The 26,699-nt window shown below is 40.5% G+C and overlaps 1 protein-coding gene and 1 long non-coding RNA gene across 8 annotated transcripts in view; one reads left to right on the plus strand and one right to left on the minus strand.

Annotated features, from left to right (window-relative positions):
* LOC134535859 (N-acetylated-alpha-linked acidic dipeptidase 2-like) overlaps nucleotides 1-23,166 on the plus strand; it is a 57,934-nt gene extending 34,768 nt beyond the window's left edge. For 6 of the 7 annotated variants that reach the window (XM_063375194.1, XM_063375195.1, XM_063375197.1 and 3 more), the window contains 11 exons: nucleotides 1,445-1,601; nucleotides 3,074-3,152; nucleotides 5,503-5,678; nucleotides 6,728-6,853; nucleotides 10,360-10,509; nucleotides 10,871-11,018; nucleotides 14,071-14,161; nucleotides 15,003-15,198; nucleotides 17,467-17,548; nucleotides 20,326-20,418; nucleotides 22,808-23,166. In XM_063375194.1, coding sequence (XP_063231264.1) covers nucleotides 1,445-1,601; nucleotides 3,074-3,152; nucleotides 5,503-5,678; nucleotides 6,728-6,853; nucleotides 10,360-10,509; nucleotides 10,871-11,018; nucleotides 14,071-14,161; nucleotides 15,003-15,198; nucleotides 17,467-17,548; nucleotides 20,326-20,418; nucleotides 22,808-23,009 — 1,500 coding nt within the window. In that variant the 3' untranslated portion in view covers nucleotides 23,010-23,166. The remainder of the gene's footprint in view (nucleotides 1-1,444; nucleotides 1,602-3,073; nucleotides 3,153-5,502; nucleotides 5,679-6,727; nucleotides 6,854-10,359; nucleotides 10,510-10,870; nucleotides 11,019-14,070; nucleotides 14,162-15,002; nucleotides 15,199-17,466; nucleotides 17,549-20,325; nucleotides 20,419-22,807) is intronic. The other variant, XM_063375196.1, reaches the window with a different exon arrangement.
* Nucleotides 13,841-26,699, minus strand: part of LOC134535860 (uncharacterized) — a 28,656-nt gene continuing 15,797 nt past the window's right edge. The window contains exon 4 of the long non-coding RNA XR_010075718.1: nucleotides 13,841-15,236. This is a non-coding gene — a long non-coding RNA (uncharacterized LOC134535860). The remainder of the gene's footprint in view (nucleotides 15,237-26,699) is intronic.

The following is a 26,699-nucleotide window of genomic DNA, read 5'->3' on the forward strand; positions in this document are numbered from 1 at the left end:
AATGCACCAGCTTTCCAATACCCTCTGCATAAAATGATGCCTCCTGCCTATTCAGCCACGTTTTAACAGTGCCCTGCAGTGTGATTACAGTTTCATTTCTCCATGGCATGCCCATTAATCGATACCCTAATCGCTCGTACACGAATCGACACGTCTCATAGTGTTTACCCCCTTCCACCAACCATGTGGAGCGGCCAATTCACACCTCAGTTGAAGCTTGGTTATGGGAATGTCAACATGGCTGCAACGATAAACTGTACGGCGAAATGCGCGTGTACGAGCGATTAGGGTATCGATTAATGGGCATGCCATGGAGAAATGAAACTGTAATCACACTGCAGGGCACTGATAAAACGTGGCTGAATAGGCAGGAGGCATCATTTTATGCAGAGGGTATTGGAAAGCTGGTGCATTTGTACGACAAATGCCTCAATCTGCACAGTGATTATGTGGAAAAATAGAGTAAAGATGTACGTTTCTTTTGACATTAAAATATTTTCCCAATTCATACCAGTTTTTTTATTACAGCCGATCGGAGGTTGAATAAAAAATAACCCTCGTATTTGTTGGGTGCAGATGGGTTTACACACAAGAATGTTTTGGGGTCACGGTGGTCGACTAATCAAATCACTCACTTTACACCGAGGAAACTGGAGTTGATTCCCGATGGAGGGAAACCTGCAAGTGGGAAACGTGGCGGATCTTACCGCAAGTCTTTGGGTTTTCTCGGGGTACTCCCATTCCCCCCCCCCCCCCCCCCCCCCAATCCATACATTCCACGAATGCTCCATTATCTCATCACCCCTGATCCTCTTAAATGATCTGATGAGTCATAGGCCTAATTCATCTTTTATTTCAGTCCTTCAATGATTTCACTCCTTCATTCATTCACTTTTATTAATTTACTCTTATTCATTCATTCTTATTCATTCACTTTACTTTGTTTTCTCGAGTAGGTTTTAAAATTCGGTCGCCGGTTTACTAGGCCTGTCGCATCATACACCTGGCTGGTGGGACTGCCAGGTAAGCCTGTGGTCCAAGCACGTAGCAGCCATTCAAGATGCCTCATCCATTCCTGCTACTGTCTAAACGTGAGCCTTGCCGATGTCATTCATCTTCAGCCTCACGCCAGAAACGGCCACCATGCTGAGTTTCCAGTAGCATTTCCTCCACAGGGGGTTCAACATCCCTCCTACAGGATCTCCTCCGCCTGAGGCCGTTGGACCCTGTAGGGAATCAGCCTGTGTTGAGTCGCTGGCTCTACGGTCTACCCTTTTACCGTGGTGGGTAACCCTGGCCAAACTCATCTCATTCAATTTTAATAATTTCCTCTTATTCAATCTCATTCATTCTCTTTTATTCATTCACACTTATTCACTCGCATGGTCTGGCCAGTTGTGGTGCTCGTTGCGGGTGCAAGCAGGTGCTACTTGCTGTTGCGTAGGTGTTCGAGGCGCTGAGGAGAGGCGTGGCGGGAGTCTTGCTGTTCGCCGACCCCCAGCAGTATGCTGGTGCCGTCGACGCGTCCCTGTGGCCCCTGTTCACGCCCGCCCAGATGGCGCTGCTTCACCTGCTCAACAGCGAGAACATTCACGAGGACGGTGAGTCACACGCCTTCAGTGAGCTCGGAGTCCACAGGTGACGGAAGTGAAACTTCGTGCTTATTATATCATCAAGTATAGAAAACATAATTCTCTTTGGCTTGAGTCAAAGATTAAAAAAATATAAGTATGCAAGGGCTATGCTTATTGCGCAAGTAGGCAAGTGTGAAAGTATGTGAGTGTGCAAGCATAAAGTATGCAAGTCTGCAAGAATGCAAGTGTACAAGCAATTAAGTGTGCATGTATGCTGCTTCATTTCTACCTCTCCCCTGCCGTCTCCTCCTCTCCCGGTTCCCCCACCACGTACCTAACTGTTCCCCTCGTGCGATAGGAATTTTCGTAACGCTCGAAAATTGTAGCCCCCTCAGCAAAGAAATTTCACTTCAAAAGTGCTACTGTGAAAGGTCTTTAATCTGAAGCAGATTTAAAATAAGAGAAAATGGTTTGAGATAACTTCCAACATATTTTTTTTTCTTAATTAATTTTCTACCGCCAAGAGTGCCAATCAAATTTATGCTGTTGTTTCGTTGGACTGACTTCAGAGTTAAAAAATTTTTTGTTCATTGTCTCGTATCTTTTGGTAGAACTTCATTCCTCTGATAGTTGGGAATGTTCCAATTTTTTCAGCAGTTTTCTTGTAAGTTTATTTAAAACAGCTGGTATATATATATTTTTAAATTGGTTAGTTTAATAATAAGATAACTAGTCTTAATGAATTTATTTTTTCCCACCACTTTTCTGGATAGGATTTTTTCTAACTTTTAAGTACTTTTTCATTAACACCTCTTTTAACTAACACCTCTTTTAACTAACACTTTTTTTTTTTTAAGAAGTAGCTGTTCCCTCTAGTCTTCTGTAGATGACATTTTAAAAATATTATGCTATATAAAACTCCTCAACTAGATAATATATGAGACAAATCAAGTATATTAATGGAATGCACCAACAGTCACCTTGATACTTACCTACAAAATATAACAACTAGACATTCTGCAAAATAATAATTAACTAATAAGAAACAAAATTAAATAATAATTTGTAGGATTTTGTACAAAAAATCCTTACATTAAAATTATTAAATTAATAAAAGGATAGATCCCTACATGTAACAGATATGTGCTCCAAAGGCATAATTGTGGAAAAATCAGTTTTGGAGTGCTGCGGAAGCTGTGTACTGGGGGAAACCTTGTGGCATGCGTGTCTAGGTTGTGGCATAGAATTTGAAATTATGTACAGCTGGCAACAAACTTTGGGGCAGGTCAATAGTAGTTTCAGAAACATTTCAGATAGTGGAATTAGGGATTTCTTAAGTCCAGATACTTGATGGAGCAATGCACTAATTATTTATGAATATTACATTGTTGATTTCCTTGATGAATTATAAATACCTGAACATTTGTTTGTATGCACACACAAAACATTCTGAGTTGTTATAGCTATAGTTTTTAATGATCTTTTTTTTGTTTTTACAGTACAGAGTGAAGATATGTCGTCTGCAGAGTGTGTACCTGTTCAGGTTGTGTCTGCAGAATATGCCAAAAGATTATTCGAGTAAGTAGTGTTGGTTTTCACGTGTGTGTGATTTTTTTTTTTCATTTAGAAACAGCATTAGAAGGAAAGCTAGTCCCTACTAACAAGAGGAGGGTCTGAGTCGGGGCTCACCTCTTTTGCTTAAACTGTATGAGTAGAACTATTAGGTGCCCTTACAATGTCTTAAAATATCTCACCTGAGTGTGGGTCCTAGGAAGTGAGAAAAAGCTCTTTAAAGATTTTAAAAGTAGTGTTTGAGGGTAGTCATCATGAAATTTCAATTCAGTGGCATGGCACATTGATCAAATGTATTGTCTGGCAATCCGCTGGCTCAAGTTTGATACCCACTGCTTCTTTTTTTTTATAGTTTTTTTTTTTTAGTTTTATGCAGTATTAAACATTAACTATGGAATTATTTAAATATATTAAAACAGTTAAATGCATATTTTAAATTTAATAAATTAAATTCAGTAAAGTTGACTGTAATTTAGTTAATAATATATTTAAACAGGAATTGTTTTAAAGATACATTCTTAAAATTTATTTACTGTAGAGCGTGGTTTGTGAGTTTAACTTTTGTCATTCAATAACAACGTTAAGCAAATGTTTAGAAACGTTTTGTTGTTATATTTCCATTTGATCGTTTTTTCATTATTCTTATCGTGGTTTCAGAGCACATGGCTCTGGCAGCTGTTTCAAATCCCCTTTAGTTCAGCTATTATGTACCATTCTTTTTTTCCTACAGTTTGTAACAGTCTTGAAATATATTTTTTAATTCTGTAATTAATATTTTAATGTTGCAAAAAATGAAATATTTGAAAATTAAAAAAAAGTACCAGTGGGTATGCACCATGCCGCTGACTTGCCAATGTATGAAAAAAAAATATTCTTCAAACTCTACTTAAAAATTGTTAAAGAGCTTTTTCTTGCTTCTTAGGGCCCACTCTGGCAAGATATTTCAGGATGTTTACAGGGGCACCAACCTGCTTCTGCTCTCACAGTTTAAGGCAAATCGGTGAACCCTGACTCGGACCCTTCCCTTGTAAGAGGTGTTAGTGTAAATGGAGGTATCGCAGGACTGAGATGTTAAAAAAAAAAGGCTTCATAAATTCATTACATTTATTCAAGTGTAGTTACTTAGAATTATTATAGTAATGAAATTTACGTAATTAGTTAGTCGTGATGCAAGTGTGAACTTGGGCGCCACCACGTGGATGGGTACCTGGACCTGGCTTGTTACGACTCTGTCCCTAGGTCATGTCGCCCTTGTGGGAGCTAGGCTCGATTCCCTTTGTTGAACGTAGTTAACTCCTTATCAACCCGCTCTGAGCATCGGGCACTCTATCACACGATCGAACGGTGGTCATCGGTGGGCTCTCCAAGCATACCACATGCTCTGGACCTTTTAAATCGGCACACGTGGTGGATGGGCAAAATACTCACTGTTTTGGTTCAAGGGCTTTTATTCATGCAGATTATTACTCCAGATGGCAATGGCAATTCATCCGGCTTAGATGCGGACCAGGACACCTAGAAGTTAGTGGTGTCGATCCGTTTGAAATGTACTTAAAAGAACTTAAATTTCTAAGCAAAACAGTCTACTACTCTGAGTAGGCATCGATTATGAAAGAAAAAGGATGAAATATTAAATAAGAACGGCGGATGCTAATGGCTCAGATACTTCAAACGTTGAAGTCCTCGAGGTGCAGCAGTTGCTTCCAAGAGAGACTGGGGGTGGTCAGGGTGTCATAGCGCCAGGAAGTAGTGGAATTACCGTCAGGTCGCTTATAATTACGTGAAGACAATATGGTGTTTTGACAAGTTTTTCGGTGTTATACGGTGTTCTGACATTTTTTTTTTTTTATTATTTCGGGATTATCACAATTCACCATATAATATTGTCCCTAGTAATAAGCAAATTCAAAAACTACAGGACTGAATTCAAAAATTATTTCTTTGTTGTAAGGCTACATCATTCCTGATACACATAAACAAAAGGTATGTTTTATTTGTTTTTAAATTATGGTTCAGGTTAGAACCATGAAGAAAAAACATCTAAACTGACTTGATTCTTGGTTTAAACTGGTTAAACAGTTAAATATAACAAAATTACTTATGTCACATCGGTACTACCATGCGAACTGGCACGTACACATGTTCGTTTAGAAATATGCTATCTTATATATATTTAATATTTAGGTAGTGTACATAATTTTTATATCTATATACAGTCTTTTGGGAGTACCCTTGCCATATTTCGACACAGACATTAATTTATCAGTTTTTAATAGTGATTCTTAAAAAAAACTTGCTGTGTTAATATTTTCACTTACCTATACCAAGCAGGGTGGTGTGAATGTGTCACACGCAGGGAAATGAAGACAGACCAGGATGAGAGGGTGCCCGAGGATTGGCGGGGTGATCTGAGCGAGTACCACTTCCAGTCGTCCCAGACACGGCTGTCCCTCAGGCTGGAGGTGAACACAGTGAGTGTGGAGAGGAGGTTCTACAACGTCATTGCAGGGATAAAGGGCGTTCAAGAGCCAGGTACTGACTTCTCTTTGTAACGCTCACAATGATTCTGGTTTCGTAATCATCTTGGTGCTGTATTCCGACACAAATTTCAATTCCAAATGTCACATTTTTCTGTAAAATATTTTTGTGAACAATGCTTTTAACTTACTTTTGTTCAAGGGTTCAAATAATGTTCAATTGTTAGTAAAATATGTTTTAGCATTTAAGTAATTATAAAATTCAAAGATTCAGTAGTAAAATTAAACTGTCAATCCAAATTGTACTAGTTCATGTTTCTATAAAACAGCTGAAACATTTTTTCATTAGACATTAGTGTTTTTTTTAAATGTATTTTATTGGTTTTATGTATTTTGTTTTATTGGTATTTATGTTGTTGAAAGTGATATGTTTAAAATTGAACTATTGGAGATAAGAAAAACCAAATTGATAAGGTTGTAGAAATATTGTATTTTTAATTTTTAGATATCTATTACTATTATTTTAATAAAGGGTGTAATGAAGATAATTAAAGTGACTAAAATTTAGCCTATTAAATTTAATATAAAAATAGGCTTCTAAACCAGAACAACATTTTCAAAAAACTCATTACATTAAAAGGTTAAAACTTTGAAGAGCGAAGGGAGTGTGACATTGATTACCTTTATTTACTTCTCTATCCAAACCATGGCCTAATGTCAGTGGTGCACTTGTGTAAACTCTCGCTGCAGCTGAGAAGTGAATATCGGCAGACGGTCGCTCCTGGTATGAATGCCACAGCATCATTTCGGGCAGCACCTTGCCGTCTGATCGGAGCCCAGCCCTGCTCACTGTCCTGAAGACCCGCTCGTAGGCACATTTCCCTTACTTCACAACTAGGGCATGCACCCAGAGTCTTAGCTTCCGCGGTGATTTCCCTCTGCGGTTATGCCCAGGGGCTGTAAAAAACAGTGGGAGTGTTTTCTCACTCTTACTTTCGTTTGTTTTTCACCACAAAAAAGGAAGCATATAAATGTAATCCAGTAAACTGAACGTGTACATGAGGATGAAGTGCAGGCGGTGATGTTTGCACGCGCGCGTCTCAGACAGGTACGTGATGGTGAGCTCCAGCCGCAACTCTGTGGAAGGCGGCGACCACGCCAAGTACTCGGGTGGATCTGCTGCCATGATGGAGCTGGCCAGAGTCTTCAACATGCTGAGAACCACTAGAGGTGAGCCACTTCCCAGGATGTTTACATAAGTGATGAGAAAGTAACGGAACTGGACTGGTCACGAAGGTTACAAAAACGTCCTGAAATAAACAGTAATGGTGTTCAAAGACACACAATTTTAATTGCCAGCAGTCTTTTGCGAACTTGCGTTTCTTTAGAGATGTCTCACTTCAGTTAATAGTTGAACATTATATATAGGTAGTTGGAGACTGTTGATTTAAATCTTGTGTAAATTAGCTTGTAACATAAAATTTGCCATGTTCCTATGAATAGATATTTGGTATCATGTTAATTTTACTTATCTATATAATAAAGGAGAGAGTTTTTATGTCTCTCTTTCGTGTCAGCGTTATGGATATTTCGCCCCATCCATGCACAGTGAGCATTGTGAGTGTTTTCTGTCTGTAATCTTCGTAGCGACGCGTGGGTACATCAGCTAGTTGTAAATAGAAATGACCTTGACATTGTCAAGCTATCTAGCTTGTCATATAAAATAGTTATAAGAAAATGTTGTTTAAAGGTCTTGAAAAGTCCTGCAGTTAGTTCACCGCGTATTTGTGGACACCTATTTCATTATCTCGCTCTTATATTTTAAGATTTTTTCAGCATGATGCAAGTCACCAGAAGGTTTGCGTTACTCCTCTGTCCTACTGGGTTGATGTAGGGGGTGAACAGATCACGTAATTGGTCACGTCGGGCATCTTACGCACAACACAAGCTAGCTGCTGTGGAGGTTTGCTGGGAGGATAGGCAACTGGGCACATATCTACGTCTAGTGGTTGGTCAACATTCAGGGGTAAAGTTACTCAAAGTCTGAAAATCTGATCGTTGTGGGCGGAAAAATACAACCACAACATTCGTCTCCCCCTCCCCCCTTAATAAAATAATTGTCTTTTAACTAGCAGAATTCTAAGTTCGCCAGACTTCTGACTCGCACTAAAGCCAAGATAAAACAAAGTCACAATCTAGAGAAAAAAAAAATTTTTTTTCGCAGTAATGAACACCTTGACAATTAAATCACGCCCTCAAATGGGCTTCATGTTGTAAACATGTGTTTTAAATGTTACATCCTTGTGTCTGTCCCTGAGCAGCAAAGTGTTGGGTGTCAGAAACTTAATAATTTTGTAAGGTCCTTTAAACTTGAACTCAGCTTCCCACTAAATTTGTTAATGGCCTTTGAATTTGTAAATGGCCTTGCTCAGAATGTGCATTTTAACTATAATAAGATTACCTTCCTTGTATGTTATCTGTTCTTGTCATCTTTCAAACTGCTTCGTCATGCGTCTATGATACCTTTTCAGGTGTTCACTAGCCTTGTTCCAGCATTGTTTAGTTCGGGTCTCATTGTCATCTAAACTGCTATCTAGCTCAAGATCCACACGTTCCCTAGCGGGTGTAATAAATCTCTCCTGAAAAACATTTGAGCTGGAGTCTTCCCTGTGGCTGAACTAATACTATAGTTTATTCCTAAAATAAGGAAATTAAGACTTATCTCACTCTACGTGGCATTCTGAATGACACGGTTATAATGATCTATTATATTGCTTGCCGGACGATAGGGGCTTATTTGCACTACTGTGTTTTCTTGCATAATCGTCGCACATTTTATACTAAATTCAAGTTTTAAAAGTAGGGGTGCGACGATTATGCGAGAATAAAAATATTGTTAGATAAAGTTATTTATGAAAACAAAACCCATAGTACGTTTATTTAAAAATGAAGTTTTAAAGAGCACGCCAAACAATTTAAATTAATAAGTCATGCAACAAAAACCTTTCTTCGACTTTAAATAGAAAAACCAAAACTGTGACGCGAACGCAAGCCACTTCAATCTGTGACGTGAACTAACACGTAATATTGTCGTAGTACACACTTGCCACGAAAGAGTGCGGGCCATCAGATGTAGTTAACTCGGCAGTTGACAGAGAGCGCGCGTTGCATGCAATCGGCGAGATATCGATATTCGACTACGTGTGTGCGCTCTATATGGGAAGCAACATAACCAAACATGAATGATGCCAACTAGCGGTTTTTTACATTATTGTAAATGGTACAGCGCGATGACGCAAACGAACAGATAAAGGTAATAACGTTTGAAAGCGTCTTTAAAAGAAAATTTACACGTCAGACAACTTCGTATTTTTGTTAATTAAATAAGTAAGTGGTAATGTCGGAATAAATATTAGATTTCTACTTTAAATACATCGTTTTATACAGAAAAGATACCTACACAAAGCGCTGGGCATCTAATAGCGGGACCAAAAACAACATGCTACGTTTACGTGAGAAGTCTTTTTATCCCAATTTTGACGGCCTAAAATATAGGTGCGACAATTATGCGATAAAAGAGGTATTCCCCAGCTGAGAGCCATCAAGTTCATTTCGTTCGGGATTTTGCAGTTTGTTCATGTTTTCTGGTCTTGCATACTTACTAAATGCCATCATGTGTTTAGAAAACCTCTACCAATACTTACTTGAATGAGGTAAGGGTGCAAAGCAATCCAGGTGTACCCGTTCCCACACAAACTTCGGTGGGGAACTCACTGACTCAACCCTGGTGTTGGTACTTTTGCCTTTTTGGCAAGTTTTGCATTCTTTCACTTTCTGTCTTACTTCTTCCTCCATCCCTGGCCAAAAAAACTCTTACTGATTGCCGTTATTTGTCTGTGTTTGCCCGAAGTGCCAACCAAAATAAGAGGCATTGTAATATTCATTTTGCGTAACCTTTTGGATACGTAGATGTAGAATTTTCCAGCTCTACTGCGTTTTCTAGCAACCCCCTCTGTATGCAGAGTTGTTCTTCATTTTCTCCCGAAATTTCTTTTTTTCAGTTTCACACAGACTGGGTCAATATCCACCCGTGTCATAAATTGCCTCAGGTATATTCCTCAATAAGGTTAATCCTTTGACATCGCTGTCAGTGCTTCCTTCCTGGTCCCCTTAGACTACAAATTCCCTGGGGTTGTACATACGAGATAAGGCGTCGGCCAAGTTGTTATCTTTCTTGGAGACGTGCTTGATAACAAAATGAAAACTACTGAGTCTCTCCACCCAGCATCCTAACTTCCTTAGTTGTTTCTTTGATTACCATAGCCATGTAAATGCCTGATTATTCCTGCATAATTCGAACTCAACTGCCTCTAGGTATTCAGCGAATTTCTCGCACGTCTAGACATGGGCTAAAGTCTCTTTTTCATATACAGAGTCTGTTTTCTCAATAGCAGAACTTTTATGGTCTTAGAAAAGTTAACAAATAGTAAAATTAATAGAAAAATCATTCAAACTTATAATTATTGATGGTATACAAGATAAGAATATAAATATTAACAAGCCGGGTTGTATCAATCTTGCAAAAGTGGTTGCCATTTGCTCTGTACTTAACTGCAATCTAAGCATGAGTCAGGCTGTATAGTCTATAACAGTGCAAATGATATAATAAATATTTTACAGTAACTTGGATGAACGAAAGCAGAACAGATACAGACAGTGCTTGCCTCGCCCCGCAGGCTGGCGGCCGCGGCGCTCGATGCTGTTCTTCAGCTGGGGGCTGGCTCTCGCGGAGGCCCACTACACGTCGCCGCTCATCAGCGATGACTGGCTGTCCGTGCTGGACAACACGGAGGTGGCGTACGTCAGCGTCAACGCTCCGGTCACGGGTCAGTCCTGCCAATGCTGATTTTATTATTATAATACATTTCAAATGGAATATCAAACTAATCACAAATGCAGTAAAACCCTGTTAAGATGGAAATCATAGCAAGATCCTCTTGAAAGGGAAATAGTACAGATCAGTTGGAAAATAAAAAAATAAAAAAATTGAATGCAACAAATAATCTGGTTTCCGTGGTGTTTGCTATGGTAGCCCAGTATCTTTCATTTACGGTTGACACATTGCAATGTTCTTTTCTCGTAACTGTTGTCTACTAATTTTAACATAAAATAATTGTTTTTTTTTTTTTTTTTAATTTAATACAGGTTTCTGATGCAGTAAACATTCATGGTGTGTTTTACTTCCAGGGAATGAAATGCTTCTCGTCCACTCTTCCCCGCTGATGTTCAAGGTGCTTCGTGACGCGAGTGCTCTGGTGCCGAACCCAAGTCCTGCAGAAGTGGCTGCAGGCAGGACGACTCTCGCTGACAGTTGGCAACAGCTTGCAAACATAACGTGAGTCTGTGATCAATAGATAGGGGTAGTCAAATTTCGTTAATGACGAAATCGCGAAATTTTAAAAAAATCACTTCCACATGATGTGTAATACAAATAACCTTACTTGGTAGTGATAAGACGTTAATATACTGCATTTCGTTTTAACGAAATTTGCTGTGATGCGCGAAATCTGTAGTTTTTCACGAAATATGACGAAATCGCTATATTCGCGCGAAATTAACCTTTTTTATCGCGAAAAATCACGTTGAATCATTCTGGAACTTGCACAAAACGTTTATTATTCCAAGAGGTTATATGTGAGACGCCATCTTTGCTTTTGTTTTTCTCTAGCACCCATAGAGTAGAGCGTGGCAATAAACATTATCATTTTAGCTACTGGTGGACAAATCACAGATGGCGTTGGTAGTTACGAGTGTCGAAATGTTCTATGATTTTGTTTTCACGAGTGCGTGTCTGTCGAGTTTAAGTTCTTTATTTCCGAGTGGATGCAATATGTCTCTCTTCCGCATCTATGATCGTTTTCCGTTGAAAGTTTTTGTGTCATTTTGGTCATATTACCGTGGTCACTGGATAAACGTATAAAATGCCGAAAGTTGTGTTTTCGAAAGAGCTGAAGGATTTTACGTAATCAGTAAAGAAAAAGGCATCATGATGTGCAAGTTCTGTAATGTGCAAGTCGACTGGAAAATAAAATACACGTGTGAAAACACTGTAAATTTCGAGCATCGCACAAGGTGAACAAAGCATTGGGTTCTGGAACTAAGCGTCAAGTTACTCTAGAACCATATATTTCACGAATGAAAATTATTACATCCAGACGTACGCCTACTCAGTCTCCGTCGTCGCACACGTTCCTACGAGATGTAGAAGGCCATAAAACGGCAAAAATGACATTATTTTGCCGACCGCAAATGCGTCTGGTGACGCAATCGTCGATAGGCCTTAACTCAATCTTTGTTCCTTTCTCTGAATCGGCCAAACGCAGTCCAGAAAAATAGCGTCACTTCCATATTAGCCAATCAAATCATAACTTTCAAAATGTTAATTGTTGTATTTGGGCGTCCTAGCCGAGGCGACTATTTATTTTCGTAGTTGTCACGGCAATGCACGAAAATAAATGCCGGCCAAGAGTGCCAACATATACATGAACAAATACCGCACACGCAGTTGAGGCGGTGAAAAAGTAAACAAAAAAAAAAACAATACTCTGTACTGTTGAATAAGTACAGTGTTTTGGTGGGGACTAGTTTGCAGGAAACATATAATAGCTGATTTTCAGAGATAGGTAGTCAAAATGGACTTGAGCCACTAACGTTTATGATCAGTTTCCGATTTTGTTGTATGTAATCTTGAGAATTTTAATTACAAATGCAGCGTGCTAAATTTTAGATGTGAATGTACTTCAAAACATTGTTTTTGATAAATTTCGACCAAATAAAACAATTATTCCATCAAACATATACATGTGTATAAAATTATAATGACAAAATAGTTATTTTTTCTAACTAAACAATTTTTTTTTCACCGAAATTTGGCACCGAAATAACTCTTTTTATTCACCGAAATGGGCCTTTTTTATTTACCATTTTTCATTGGCCCTATCAATAGAGATATGATTAAGGGTTTTATTTTTAGTCCAATTTCGTTTTTAAAACAGAGTATTTCTGGGTTTTTATTTTTATGAAAGCTGTTTTGTAGTACTTTCTCTATCAAAATAGGGGTATAATTTATATGGAGCATTTTTTAGGATGAAATAGTTTTTAATAAATTAGCCTAAATCAAATACATTTAGAACAATAAAACTAAATTAGCAAGCATTTATGTTTTAAAATTTATTCAATAAAAAATCACAGAAAAACAAATTAAATTAATTTTTCTGATCCATGCACTACGGTACAATTTTTTTTTTGTCTGGAAATAACAACATTCTTTGAACTTCAATCATAAAAGATTCCTTTTTTTATGTTTTGAATTAAGTTTTGGTTAATTGTTACTTAATTCCAGGATATAAACTGCATTTCTGTGATATGTGCTGTTTTGACATGCTTTTCGGGGTTATTTTGGTTTTATTACAATCCACCATATAATCTTGTCGCTACTGATCAATAATAGGAATAGCATTTCTTTTTTTTTTATTATTAATTTTTAAGTGCGTATTTAATTGTTTATAAATGTTTCAGTAACAACTTTATGACTTTGAGGCTTCTCTTGCTTTCAACATGAGTTGAGTAGTAATAACTTTAGCCACAATTCATTGTTAATGTTCAAGCTGATCATTCACTAAATATGTCTCAGCCATTAGCTTGAGGTTGTTATGACTGTTAATAATTATTTGACTTTTGAACCCATTTTGGATCTATTTGTGTAACACTTACCTCTGGGTATCTTGGAACAGTCATAAATGGGGTACAGTGTGGGAAGTATGTGTATGTACTAATCAGTTCATCAATTAACTTGACAGACTGTCAGCAATTAAGAAAGAACTCGTACCACATTTTCTGACATACGAAATTAGAATTTAAGCAAGTTTAAAGAACATGTATGTCAGGTTGTACTATTTTGAGGGAGGTTTACGAATCGGCGTACGTTTATATCTTGGGCGCCACCACGTGGACCCGGCTACCGACTCTGTCCCAGGGCCGTGATGTGACCCGTGTGGAGCTAGGCTCGACTCCCCCCCCCCCCCCCCCCCCCCGCTAGCACTCACCGGCCCGCTCTCAGCGGCGGGCACACTATGTTACTGCTCGTGGGGTCTTGAGGCGCCCCACACACCTCCATCTGTGCTGGGAAACTCGTGGTCGAGAATTAAGTACAATGAGTCTGGTGAATATTGAGCTTTATTGGCGCCGACACGTACACTCAAGACGCACACAGAAAAATGCACATAGTCCAGGTTTCTTGCTTAACATAAAATGGCCTATTCTCAAAAAAATTACTTTCTACACCTCGACTTACATAGTTTTCTTTAAAATTGATATTGGCCTGTATCTTGATCATATTGTGGTTTTAATATTTACTGGTTACTGAAATAGTGGAATGTATGTTGCAGTTTGCCAGACAGTGATGACTTCATGCATACAATGATACATAATGAAGGCATTCCTGGTATTGATTTCTCTTTTACCAATTCAAAATCTCAGGTAAGTTATCTTTTGCATGGTTGTATTTTAATAAGTACTATAATTATATTTACTATTTTTTTTTTAAATATCTTTCTGGGTTAGCCATTTTACCAATTTTCTCAAAAAAATAATCTTGAATTTGAATCATAAAGAGAACCTCAGATCTATCCCTTGAATTAGAATATAGGACTTAAGATTGAAAACTAAAATAAATTAAAATAAATAAATATTTATTGTGTTGAAACATTGATTTCATGAATTTAGTTTCCTGAATCAATAATTATTGTGATTTTTTTGTAAATAATGACATTAAAATACACTGTCTCAGGGAATAAGATATGTAGATATGAAGAAAAATACAATTCAATATTGTAAACTTCAGAGTGTTGAATTTTTTAATTTACTTCATTTACCTTCATTATTTTTCTTAGAATTTTTTTCCCCAGAATCTCAAATCTTAAAAACATTTTTTTTTAGATGAAATTATATTGAGGATTTGAGGCTTTGACCATTCCATCCCCAATAATCAGGGGCGCAACAACTAAATTTCCAAAGGGGGGGCCAATATACCTTTCTATAAAGAATCATCGATCCCCTCTATTGAAGCGGGGGGACCGGGGGTCCTCCCCCGGGAAAGTTTGTATTTCAAGGTGAAAAATGGTGCTATTTAAGCAGTTTTATTATCTAAAAATTGATTACATAGCAATTTCTTTGCCCCCACTTCAAGGTTTCAGAGGGGGGGCAAAATACCCTTGCCCCCCCCCCCCTGTTGTTGCGCCCCTGCCAATAATTATTTTAGTTTTTTTGTTGTGAGGGTGTTCGCATGAACCGTAAGCTAACCGACACGATGTTGCTGCAGCCCGGTGACTTAGCGGATCCAGAGCTGCGGTACCTCAAGGCCGTGACGCAGCTGTGGGGGGTGCTGCTGGTGAGGCTGGCCGAGAGCCCCGCGGTGCCCTTCAGTCCCCTCGACTACGCAGACTTCCTGAACCACTCCCTGGCGACCACGGAGGGGAGGTTCAGCTACGCCATCCAGTCGCACGCGCTGCACCTCGGTGAGTTCCGTCCGTTCAGACCGCACTTCTTCTACAACCTGGTGCAGTTTCTTGCACATTGCATTTAAAATGTTTACATCAGTGTATTTTTTTTTTTTTTTTTAATTCTAAATATGAATTATTGTTAAGTGTTCAGTAGACATTTATAAATCCGGTATAAATTGTTTTTGTTGGGCCAAATATTACCGTATTTACTTGAGAGGGTGTCTCCTGGGTATAGGTCACACCTATAATTTAGAGCATAAAACTAAGGGTCACTCTCGAATATGGGTCGTAGGTACCAAATATTTGTCTTAGTAGAATTCCATAGATGCTTTGTGTTTATTTTATTGAGAACATTTAAACATTTGACCATATTGAACAGGAAATCGTATTGTGCAGGTTCATCTTAAACACTGTATTTTTCCGTTATAACTACCGAACTGCCCGACAGCGACTTGAAAACAGATTGTTGTTGCACGTGCTTTATCCTGTCATGTTTACTACCTACACAAAGCACTTGGAATCTAACAGCGGGACCAAAAACATCATGTGATTTTTATGCGAGAATTTTTCTCTGCAATTTTTGACTCCCTTAAATAATAGTGAGACGATTATGCAATTAAACAGGGTAACACCATACTTAAGTTTTGTATAAATACCATATAAGTCAACTGATGTACAAGACAAGGTTGTTTCTTTCTAAGTGTGAAACCATGCATTTTGTATAATAATTTTAAAACCACTAAAAATATGTAGCAGTTATGCAGCATTTTATAAAGGATATTGTACAAATTATTGACATTTGTACTAAATCAGCTGAAAAAAAAGCAATTACAGTAGAATCCCGCTGGAATGACCCCTCACGGTTCCCGAAAAAACGGTCGTACTTACGGAAGGGTCGTTCCAGAGAATTTGGGCAATTTTTGGCCAATTTCCCCCCCCCCCCCCCCCTAACCATTTCACGTAAAACCCCATCCTTTATTTGGGCAGCTTTAAAATAACATCGTGCTAACGTTATGTAACGTAGGTAGTTTATTTTTTATCCATTTATTACTGCCCCCCCCCCCCCTTCTCTCTCTTTCGGCGTCACCATTCGTCCCGCCGCGCCGGATGCCTGCCAGACACGTCTCTCGGCGCCAGGCGAGCTAACGGCGGACATAATAACCAACCGACGTGAGAATCGTGAAGAGAGTAGACTTCGGAATGTTGTATTGCTGCTCTATCTTAGTCTTGGAAATTGTTTTCTTATCCACTTGCTGGATGATCTCATATTTTTTCATTAGCGAAAGTGTATTTCGCTTGGCACTCATTTTCACAAATGCAAAACGAAAATCCCAAAAAAAAAAATCAAAATCCGTGTAAAACTGCGTGTCTCGTCAACGATCGTTCATAGAATCAAGCCAATAATTTTACCAAATCAAAATCCAAAAACAAATACGTGTGTCGTCAACAATATACAAAATTCACAAAATCAAACCACTAACCAAATCGGCGTCCAAGAAACAAAGCGTAATAAGTCGTCAACAATAATAAAACCAGCGAGCAAGATCATACTAACAAGCCACAAGACAAATACACGGGATCGAGACGGCAACAAAAATGCGCATGCGCACCACTGTTTACCGTTATCGCTAGGGTGGCCAGTCTGGACTCTGGAGGGGTGGTATCTATTTTTAGCCATGCGTGCGCCTGCCAACAGTACAGCGCTGGCCAAGAAAAACGTGACGCGCAGCGCCGTACATAGTGTGCAGCGCACTTGTTTTTCATCCGATTTTACTCATTTTTTTCTTCGAATTTTTTCACGGTTCCTCGAAAACTGGTCGTTCTTACGGAATGGTCGTTCCAGAGGGGGGTCGTTTGGGAGGGATTCTACTGTATTACACTGCAAAACCTTTTAATCAAATGAATTTGATTATTCATACTGGAAAAAAAAAATTTACGTGGCAACTTATTTTAAAAGGTGGCTAATTCAAGCAATATTTTAAAATTGTACAATACTGATCACTTTTTAGTTGCTTTTGGGTTACAGGTTGTTTTATCACACTCAATTAATTGAAAAACTTGTCTTTACTCATAAACTATTGAGTAAGAAATTTTTAATTATTTTTTTCTACATGGCAATCTAAAGGTTTGTTGGTAAAGAAGGGACCTTTACCTTCAATATATAACTATATATAGCAAAATATTGCTCCATTTTGTAACAAATTACGATAAGAATTGTGAAACTACGTACATGTTACTTTCAGCATTCTAAAGGCTTGCAATTTTTTTTTGTTTTTGTTTCAGACCAACTAAGAGCTGCCATTAGTGAGTTACGAGCAGCAGCAGTTACATTCCAGGGTAGGATGGAGCATGCTGAGAGCCTAGAGTAAGTATCTGCATTTTTAAATTCCTTCTTAGAATGCAGGGGGCAAACTGTCTCGATTCGCTGGGAGAATTGTGTTGCCGGACAAGGAAGGAAGAGTGGGTTGTTGTGGAAACAGTCACATGGCTAATCCTTGGTCAAGCACGTGCAACATTTTGTGTATCGAGTGTAGACTGTAGGGGTTTCAGCTTTCTCCTTTAGACACACACTGTTGCAAAGGGCAGCTTATAATGCCTTTGCATCTCATTTTCTGTAAAGCTTGGAACAGGTGCTAGAGTAACTGGTAGACAAGGAAATGGAGAATGGCAGCCTAACTAGTTTCCCAGTTTGTGTACGAGAGATCAGCAGGCCACTGTATGACTACTGCAAACAAGCCAGTCCTGGGTTGTCTGAGAAGGATCTGGTAGGAACCCGCACTTGTGCCAAGGGGTTTATGAATGATTATCAGATGCATTTAACAACTGTGGTCCGAGCAGCGCCGATGAAAATCTCTTGGACATTTAATTCAAAATTTAATTGACCACAGGCATCGGTAGAAGTCCATGAACTTTTGCGTTGTCCCTATCTAAGTGTTCAGGGTACAGGTACTGACCCTAGGCTTCGCCTTTCAGCGGGGGAATATTTGTGCCGCGAAACAGTAACCACTTGGTACAGTTTACAGTTTTATCTAATTTAAATTTGTTTTCCTTTCTGTACTCTCCAAATTAAACTTTGCTATACTGGTTTCTGTTTGTGTTTCCCAGCACCGCGCGCTGATGATCCAGCAATCCCACATTAATTCCATGGCTCATCATTTTTTCTTCGTCCTGATCACGACTTGGATATAATTCCTCTCCACTCCAGGTGAGACTCTTTCTTAGAGTTACTGCTCCTGTCAGCTTTGTCTGAGGCGCGAACTTTCTAAGATGTTGGCTGAAGTCTGCATCTTTCAGTCAGGTGTGAAGATCTTGTTCGCCATCGCCAGGACACGCCAAAGGCTAGTTTTGCAAGTTCCCACTAAGCCAGCTTTCCCCGTTTTTCGCTGTGCTTCCTAGAACCAGGTGTCCGGAGCAGTGACCCACTGACTGTGTCTAAATCCAGTTTCCCCGCTGGTGGAACGAAGCCATGCCCCCAAGCGTGCCATCTGCCGGCAGTCTTGGGAAACATTGGGCGGCGTGGCTCAGGTTTCTTTTTTTTTTTGTGGGTCCCTATTACCTAAGGACCTACAGCCAATCAGAGGCTACAATCATCTCTCATCTCCTCGGCATAGCCCTGCCTCTTTCCCCTTCCCCCTCTCAGCATCATGGATGGCACCTTAACTATACAAGCTCCAGCTGGCTCGCCGCTGTTACCTTCCAGTGCGCGAACAAGCTAGTGATCAACTCTCGCCTCGTGACACGGAATTCGTGGTCCCACAGAGATAGAGACCGATCACTCCCTGTGGCGAGATATAGTTGCTTTCATGTGCTATTCCCTTGTTGTCTTGTTTGCTTTTCTGTTTCGTAGTGATTTAGCAATGCTTCACTGCAGTACTCATTTCGGTCCCGCGCGTCTGTGACTACATCTCGCCACTGGCAGTAACCAGTCTCTATCTCGACGCAACCATGAATTCTGTGGCCAAGCCGAGAGTCGGTGACTAGCTTGTTCGCGCACTGGAAGGTAACAGCGGCGAGCCAGATGGAGCTCGTAAAGTTAAGGTGCCTTCCTTGTTGACGAGAGGGGGGGAGGGGAAAGGAGCGGTGCTATGCTAAGGAGATGGGAGGAGATAACCTCTGATTGGTCATAGGTCCTTAGGTAGTAGGAACCCACAAAAAAAAAAGACCTAAGACTCGCTGCCCAATGGTCTCCAACACTGCTGGCAGATGGCGCACATGGGCGCAAGACTAATGACCGGCCAGTAGCCAAGGGCTCTGGCTGCAAAAGGGGAAGAAGTATCTTGATCTTAGTACTACATTTGACCGTCGCCGACTTCAGCTGACATCTTAGAAAGCTTGTGCCTGATGAAGCTGACAGAAGCAGTAACTTCAAGGAGTCTTGCCTGGAGTCATGGTGAGGAAGAATTATATCCAAGCCGTGATCAGGAGCAAAGAGAAAAGGATGAGCCATGCTTAATTAACGTGGGACAGCTGGATCATCAGCGCGCGGCGCTGGGAAACACAAACGGAAATTAGTCCAGCAAAGTTTAAGTTAAAGAGTATAGTAAAGAAAAGAAATTTTTATTTACATAGATCCATCACAAAAAAAAAAAAAAAAAAAAGAGGTAAAATGGTAAACTGTGCCAAGCAGTTACTGGTTTGGGGCACACTGTGCAGTTCAAGCAGCTGGTTTTGTCAATTATTTGTAGTGGTAGCCATACCAATAAAGCAAGTTTTGGTTTTATTCTAACTTTATCATGCTGGTGATATATTTATTTACGATGTATTAGATTTAAAAACATTATTAAAATGTTGGATGGCTAAGTTTGATATGTACGGCTGGCAAATGTAGCTAAGAAATAAATGTGGTAGTACGGAAAGTGAAAAGGGTACTGGATTTTTAGGTTATGACAGGCAATTTCATAATGTCATCTTTTTAATAATTTCAGTAAAAAATTAACAATCATATTGTTAATTGGCAGAAATGCTGATTCATTTGAATATTGGCAAAATTGTCTTCTGCTGATTTGAATTGGCACAGCTCTAATATAGATTATATCCATGTCAACCACTGTTGGGCCACCACCTTTATATATATATATATATATATATATATATATATATATATATATATATATATATATATATTTTTTTTTTTTTTTTCAGTCAATTGCAGCTGAGGATATTGAATGATCAGCTGCTACAGTTTGAAGCAATGTTTGTCAATTCAGAGTCATACGAAGACAGACTGGCACTGGGGTAAGTAACTCCAAATAGTTTTTGTATGCACATGAGTTTTTGTTGGTAATGCCTCTTGTCACCAGACAGACAGTATGGTGAGAAAAAAAAACACTTCAAAAAGGACCAGAATACAAGTATTCATTGGCTACTACTTACAAGATATAAGCAGACATAGATTTAAAGTATAAACACATATTTGCATCAGTTTAACATGACAATTATTTCATCTGCTAGAATAGAGGTACAGTCTGTTACAATTTATAAAAATTAGGGATGGGCCGGTCGAATCCTCGAATCCTCGAATCCCACCGAATCTCTAGTATTCGAAAGATTCGAAATTCGAGGGAAAAGATTCGGGATTCGAGGAAAAATATTGATGTAAATGTAGTACTTTAAAAACTTAAATGCTTACAATTTACTTGGCCTGTTTACGTTAGCACTGTCTAGCCATTAGTTCACGGTCATTTACAACAGCCGAAGAGAGAAAGATAAGATCGTGCTGACCTTGCACCCTCCCCCCCTCCCCCTCGTACAGCCGAATGCCAGCCAGACACGTCACTCGCCAGGCGCCTGCCGTGCGTTGGTGGGTGGAAACAAAGGGAGACGGGAAGCAGAAGTCAGGACATCCCCCTCAAGTTTAAAGAGTGACAAATGTGACAGCTGAAAGGGGGGCGACACAAAGGGTCGGTACAAACAGCGTTGCAGAGTTTGGCGGCCCACGCGATGGCTTGTAGTGTTTGCCGGCCGCCGGCCCGCGTGACGTTAATTTTAAGCGCTAACAATTTTTACTTCTTTTTTTTTCTTCTCTTTTAAATCGTCCTGGATTATCCGATTCCCAAATTAGCGCATCACGGATTAACGAGGTGCTACTGTATTGTACTTTTAATTCGTTATTATATAAAAAAAAATTATGAAGCATGTACTGATTTGGGAAACTTACTTTATATTCATGAACATGGATGCATTTGTATTTGTACACATGTATTTTAATCGCAATTCAATTTTAAATATTCTGATACACATTCTATTTATGAATTTTTTTAGGACCAAGTTTGGTTTGTGTAGACTACCAACATTAAAATATGTATTATCTGAGAATTCCATGATGGCCAACCAATAAATTTGTTAGCCAATCATTTTGAGCAACATAAAAAATAACTAATATTAATATAAAAAATTTTAATGGGTAAACTAGAGAAAACACCCTGTCACATTTAACTTAGGGCATATTAATCACTATGCTTTAGTGAGGCTTAATTTTAAGACGCACGACAATATTTCTTATGGCCTAAAACCATTGAAGACAAGATCTTTCAGTTTCCATTAAATATTTCAGGAAAGCGTTTACGTTCATTTGGGACTTTAAACAAATGTTAAGTTGGTAACTACAAAATATTGTTCCGTCGGATGTTGAATTTTGTTTTCTGATTTCCGTGTATACATGAATCACTGTACTCACAGATAATGCCTGAATGCCTTAAATCCACCAAGTCGGATTCTACAGCAATTGATGAAGTGACCAGATTCTTACGTGATCCTACAGTTAACCCAGAAATAAACATTCTCGAATACTGGAAAACTCAGTCTGCGTGTTCACCCAGGCTACATAAACTGTCCAAAAAATATGTGTGTTCACCACCTGCGACACTCTGAACGTTTGCTCAGCACTGCAGGAAACATATGTGACCAAAAATGGAATCGTCTTGATCCAGACCCTGTCAAAATCCTTGTTTTTTTAAATAAAAATTTAAAGGGTTAAATAATTCTGCATAATGTTAAATTTTTTCTCTTAACTTATAAATTATTTTATAATTAACCCTTGAGAACTGGATTCGGATTCGAGGGGTGGATTCGAGGTACTGTTTGGGATTCGGATTCGAGAAAAATGGGATTCGAACCATCACTAATAAAAATGTCAATACCTCTGCTTCTACATATGCTGTACTACTAGACTTGTACATCAATCAACGACTTGTCATTAATTCCAGTGAACTCCACCTTGAACATTAGAAAAATAAGTAGCAATGAAGTTCTCTATTCAAAAACAAGCGAGGCCCAGGGTATGTGTATCTCAGACCTCTGTATTCAGACTTGAGAGCCAGGTATGGAAGATAATTTTAGCTTTTGAAATATAAGCTACCCAGAGAGATTGTTTCATTTGCCAATATTTATGTGATGAGAGCTGTTTTATTATTAGACTGTCTTCAAGTGGATTTGCTTATTTGTGATCTTAAATTTTTATTTTTTCATTCATAGTGTTTCAGAAATAGAAAAAGTACCAATGACAAATGAGGTACAGAAATTATGTATGAAGTAAGATAACAAAAACATTGAAAAAAGTATTAAAATTTTGAGTAATGTCTTTGTTAATGTCTCTAGAAGTGTTATTTGTATGTGAATGTTTCAGCCTCAACAGGCACACAGTTTTGGAGCCACCAAAAGAATTGAGCGAGCCCGTTGTGGGATTTGGAAGACTGCAGGAGCTGTTGAACGAGCTGTTGTGGATGCACGATACCACCTCGCTCAAGGAGTACATCTCTCTGCTCACCATTAGCGTCGAGCGGGCGAAACACAGGCTGACAGGTCCCCTTAATCTGCCTTCCTCATAGGACCGACTGAACATTTAACAGTGTTGTATCAACTTTGAAGATCTGAGTCACAAAACATAAAATTTTAGTAATTTTTTTTGTAAATATAATTTATGTTTGTGTAAGTATAGAAAACTATTGTAATTTTGTGTATTTGAAAAAATAATTATTTATCAAATATTAACTTTAATTTTTGAAATTTAAAAAAAAAAAATTATTTTTATTCCTGCAAAAGAGTATATATACTACATTGTTCGAAATTTTTTTTTTGCTCATACAGTAAATCCTTTATACAGGTTTTGACAGACTTCAGCTGCAGGTTTATATGTATATGTTTTCAACCTATTTCTTGACTTATGCTCCCCAAGGCTGTTATACGACTATAAAGATAGATTTTAACCATTTTTATTTAAAATAATGAAGTATTTTAAAATGTATGTATCACTGGATGTCAGGATCATGTTTAATTCAGTGTCCTACAATAATGACAAGGTTATGATGTAAATTTTTTTATTGATCTCAATTTGGTAATGAATGCTCACAAAATTTCATTCATGCACTATGATTGAATGCATACATGACTGAGTTAGCTTGCTTGCATGCAGGCGAGAAACCTCACATCGAACGAGAAATCTCAATGCATGCAATCTGCTCACTGATATGTCTGCATGTAAGCGAGCACACTGGCATGCCTGAATGCATGCGACCAAGCATACTGGCATGCATGCATGCATGCATGCATGCATGCATGCATGAATGCATGCAAGTGAGTGAGCAAGCTCACACACGAATGCAAGTTAGCTAGATTTAATGCATGCGAGCAATGTCACTGGCATGCATGCATGCATGAAAGCAACCTAATTGGCATTCATCTGAGCAAGCAAGCTCACTGGCTCACATGCATGCAGTAATGCATGCATTGGAGCAAGAACACTAACTCGCATGCATGTGAACGAGCGCACTGGACACATGCGAACTAGTTCACTTGCACATGCGCATTTGCACGCATGCATGTGAGATACCTCACTGGCATGCATGCGAGCAAGCAAGCTTGGCACACCTGCATGCCAGTGGGCAGTGCACAGGCACACATGCATGTTCACTGGCATGCACACATGGGAGCATGTTCACTGGCATGCACACATGGGAGCATGTTCACTGGCTTGCATGATGAAATGTGAGTGAGCTCACTGGCATGTGAGCAAGCAAGCTTGCCACACCTGCATGTGATAAAGCTCACTGGCCTTCACACATGTGACAATACGAGCCAGTGCACTGGCAGGCATGCATGCAAGCTAGTTTACTGGCTGGCAGGCAGGCATGCATGCATGCATGCATGCATGCGAGCGAACGCACTGGCATGCCTGCGAGAGAGCGAGAAAACTGGCTAGCGAGCTTGTTCACTGGCATGAATACATGCGAGCGAGCGCGCTTGCAAGCATGTATTCTCACTGGCATGAACGCATGTAAGCAAGTTCACTGGTGAGCCATGCAAGCAAGCTCACTGGCATGCATGTGATACGGTGAGATTGCTTGCTCGCATGCAAGCAAGCAAGCTTTCTGGCTGGCATGCATTCGAGCAAGCAAGCTTTCTGGCTGGCATGCATGCGAGCAAGCTTTCTGGCTAGCATGCATGCGAGCAAGCTTTCTGGCTGGCATGCATGCGAGCGAGCAAGCTTTCTGGCTGGCATGCATGCGAGCGAGCAAGCTTTCTGGCTGGCATGCATGCAAGCAAGCAGGCTTTCTGGCTGGCATGCATGCGAGCGAGCAGGCTTTCTGGCTGGCATGCATGCGAGCAAGCAGGCTTTCTGGCTGGCATGCGAGCGAGCAAGTACGTTTTTAGGCATGCATGCGAGCGAGCAAGCAGGCTTTCAGGCATGCATGCGAGCGAGCAAGCCTTCAGGCATGCATGCGAGCGAGCAAGCCTTCAGGCATGCATGCGAGCAAGCAAGCTTACTGGCATAAGGAGCAAGCAACCCCATTTGCGAGCGAGCAATCTCACAGGCATGCGAGCGAGCAAGCTTTCTGGCTGGCATGCATGCGAGCGAGCAAGCTTTCTGGCTGGCATGCATGCGAGCGAGCAAGCTTTCTGGCATTCATGCGAGCAAGCAAGCTTTCAGGCATGCATGCGAGCGAGCAAGCTTTCTGGCTGGCATGCATGCGAGCGAGCAAGCTTTCTGGCTGGCATGCATGCGAGCGAGCAAGCTTTCTGGCTGGCATGCATGCGAGCAAGCTTTCTGGCTGGCATGCATGCGATCGAGCAAGCTTTCTGGCTGGCATGCATGCGAGCGAGCAGGCTTTCTGGCTGGCATGCGAGCGAGCAAGTACGTTTTTAGGCATGCATGCGAGCGAGCAAGCAGGCTTTCAGGCATGCATGCGAGCGAGCAAGCAGGCTTTCAGGCATGCATGCGAGCAAGCAAGCTTACTGGCATAAGGAGCAAGCAACCCCATTTGCGAGCGAGCAATCTCACAGGCATGCGAGCGAGCATACTTTCTGGCTGGCATGCGAGCGAGCAAGCTTTCTGGCTGGCATGCATGCGAGCGAGCAAGCTTTCTGGCTGGCATGCATGCGGGCGAGCAAGCTTTCTGGCTGGCATGCATGTGAGCGAGCAAGCTTTCTGGCATTCATGCGAGCAAGCAAGCTTTCAGGCATGCATGCGAGCGAGCAAGCTTTCTGGCTGGCATGCATGCGAGCGAGCAAGCTTTCTGGCTGGCATGCATGCGAGCAAGCTTTCTGGCTGGCATGCATGCGATCGAGCAAGCTTTCTGGCTGGCATGCATGCGAGCGAGCAGGCTTTCTGGCTGGCATGCATGCGAGCAAGCAGGCTTTCTGGCTGGCATGCGAGCAAGCAAGCACGTTTTTAGGCATGCATGCGAGCGAGCAAGCAGGCTTTCAGGCATGCATGCGAGGGAGCAAGCCTTCAGGCATGCATGCGAGCAAGCAAGCTTAGTGGCATAAGGAGCAGGCAACCCCATTTGCGAGCGAGCAATCTCACAGGCATGCGAGCGAGCAAGCTTTCTGGCTGGCATGCATGCGAGCGAGCAAGCTTTCTGGCTGGCATGCATGCGAGCGAGCAAGCTTTCTGGCATTCATGCGAGCAAGCAAGCTTTCAGGCATGCATGCGAGCAAGCAAGCTTTCTGGCATGCATGCGAGCAAGCAAGCAAACTTTCTGGCATGCATGCGAGCGAGCAAGCAGGCTTTCAGGCATGCATGCGAGTGAGCAAGCAGGCTTTAAGGCATGCATGCGAGCGAGCAAGCAGGCTTTAAGGCATGCATGCGAGCGAGCAAGCAGGCTTTCAGGCATGCATGCGAGCGAGCAAGCAGGCTTTCAGGCATGCATGCGAGCGAGCAAGCAGGCTTTCAGGCATGCATGCGAGCGAGCAAGCAGGCTTTCAGGCATGCATGCGAGCGAGTAAGCAGGCTTTCAGGCATGCATGCGAGCAAGCAAGCTTTCAGGCATGCATGCGAGCAAGCAAGCTTTCAGGCATGCATGCGAGCAAGCAAGCCTTCAGGCATGCATGCGAGCAAGCAACCCCATTTGCGAGCGAGCAATCTCACAGGCATGCGAGCGAGCAAGATCACACGCATGCATGCCAGCGAGGAAGTCTACAGGCATGCAAGCGACCAAGCATGTGAACCCACAAGATGGAAGCTCACATGCGAGCAAGTTCACAGGAATAAAACAAGTGAGCAAGAAAGTAACCATTTC

The sequence above is a fragment of the Bacillus rossius genome, chromosome 10 (assembly GCF_032445375.1).
Source record: "Bacillus rossius redtenbacheri isolate Brsri chromosome 10, Brsri_v3, whole genome shotgun sequence".
Classification (NCBI taxonomy): Eukaryota; Metazoa; Arthropoda; class Insecta; order Phasmatodea; family Bacillidae; genus Bacillus; species Bacillus rossius.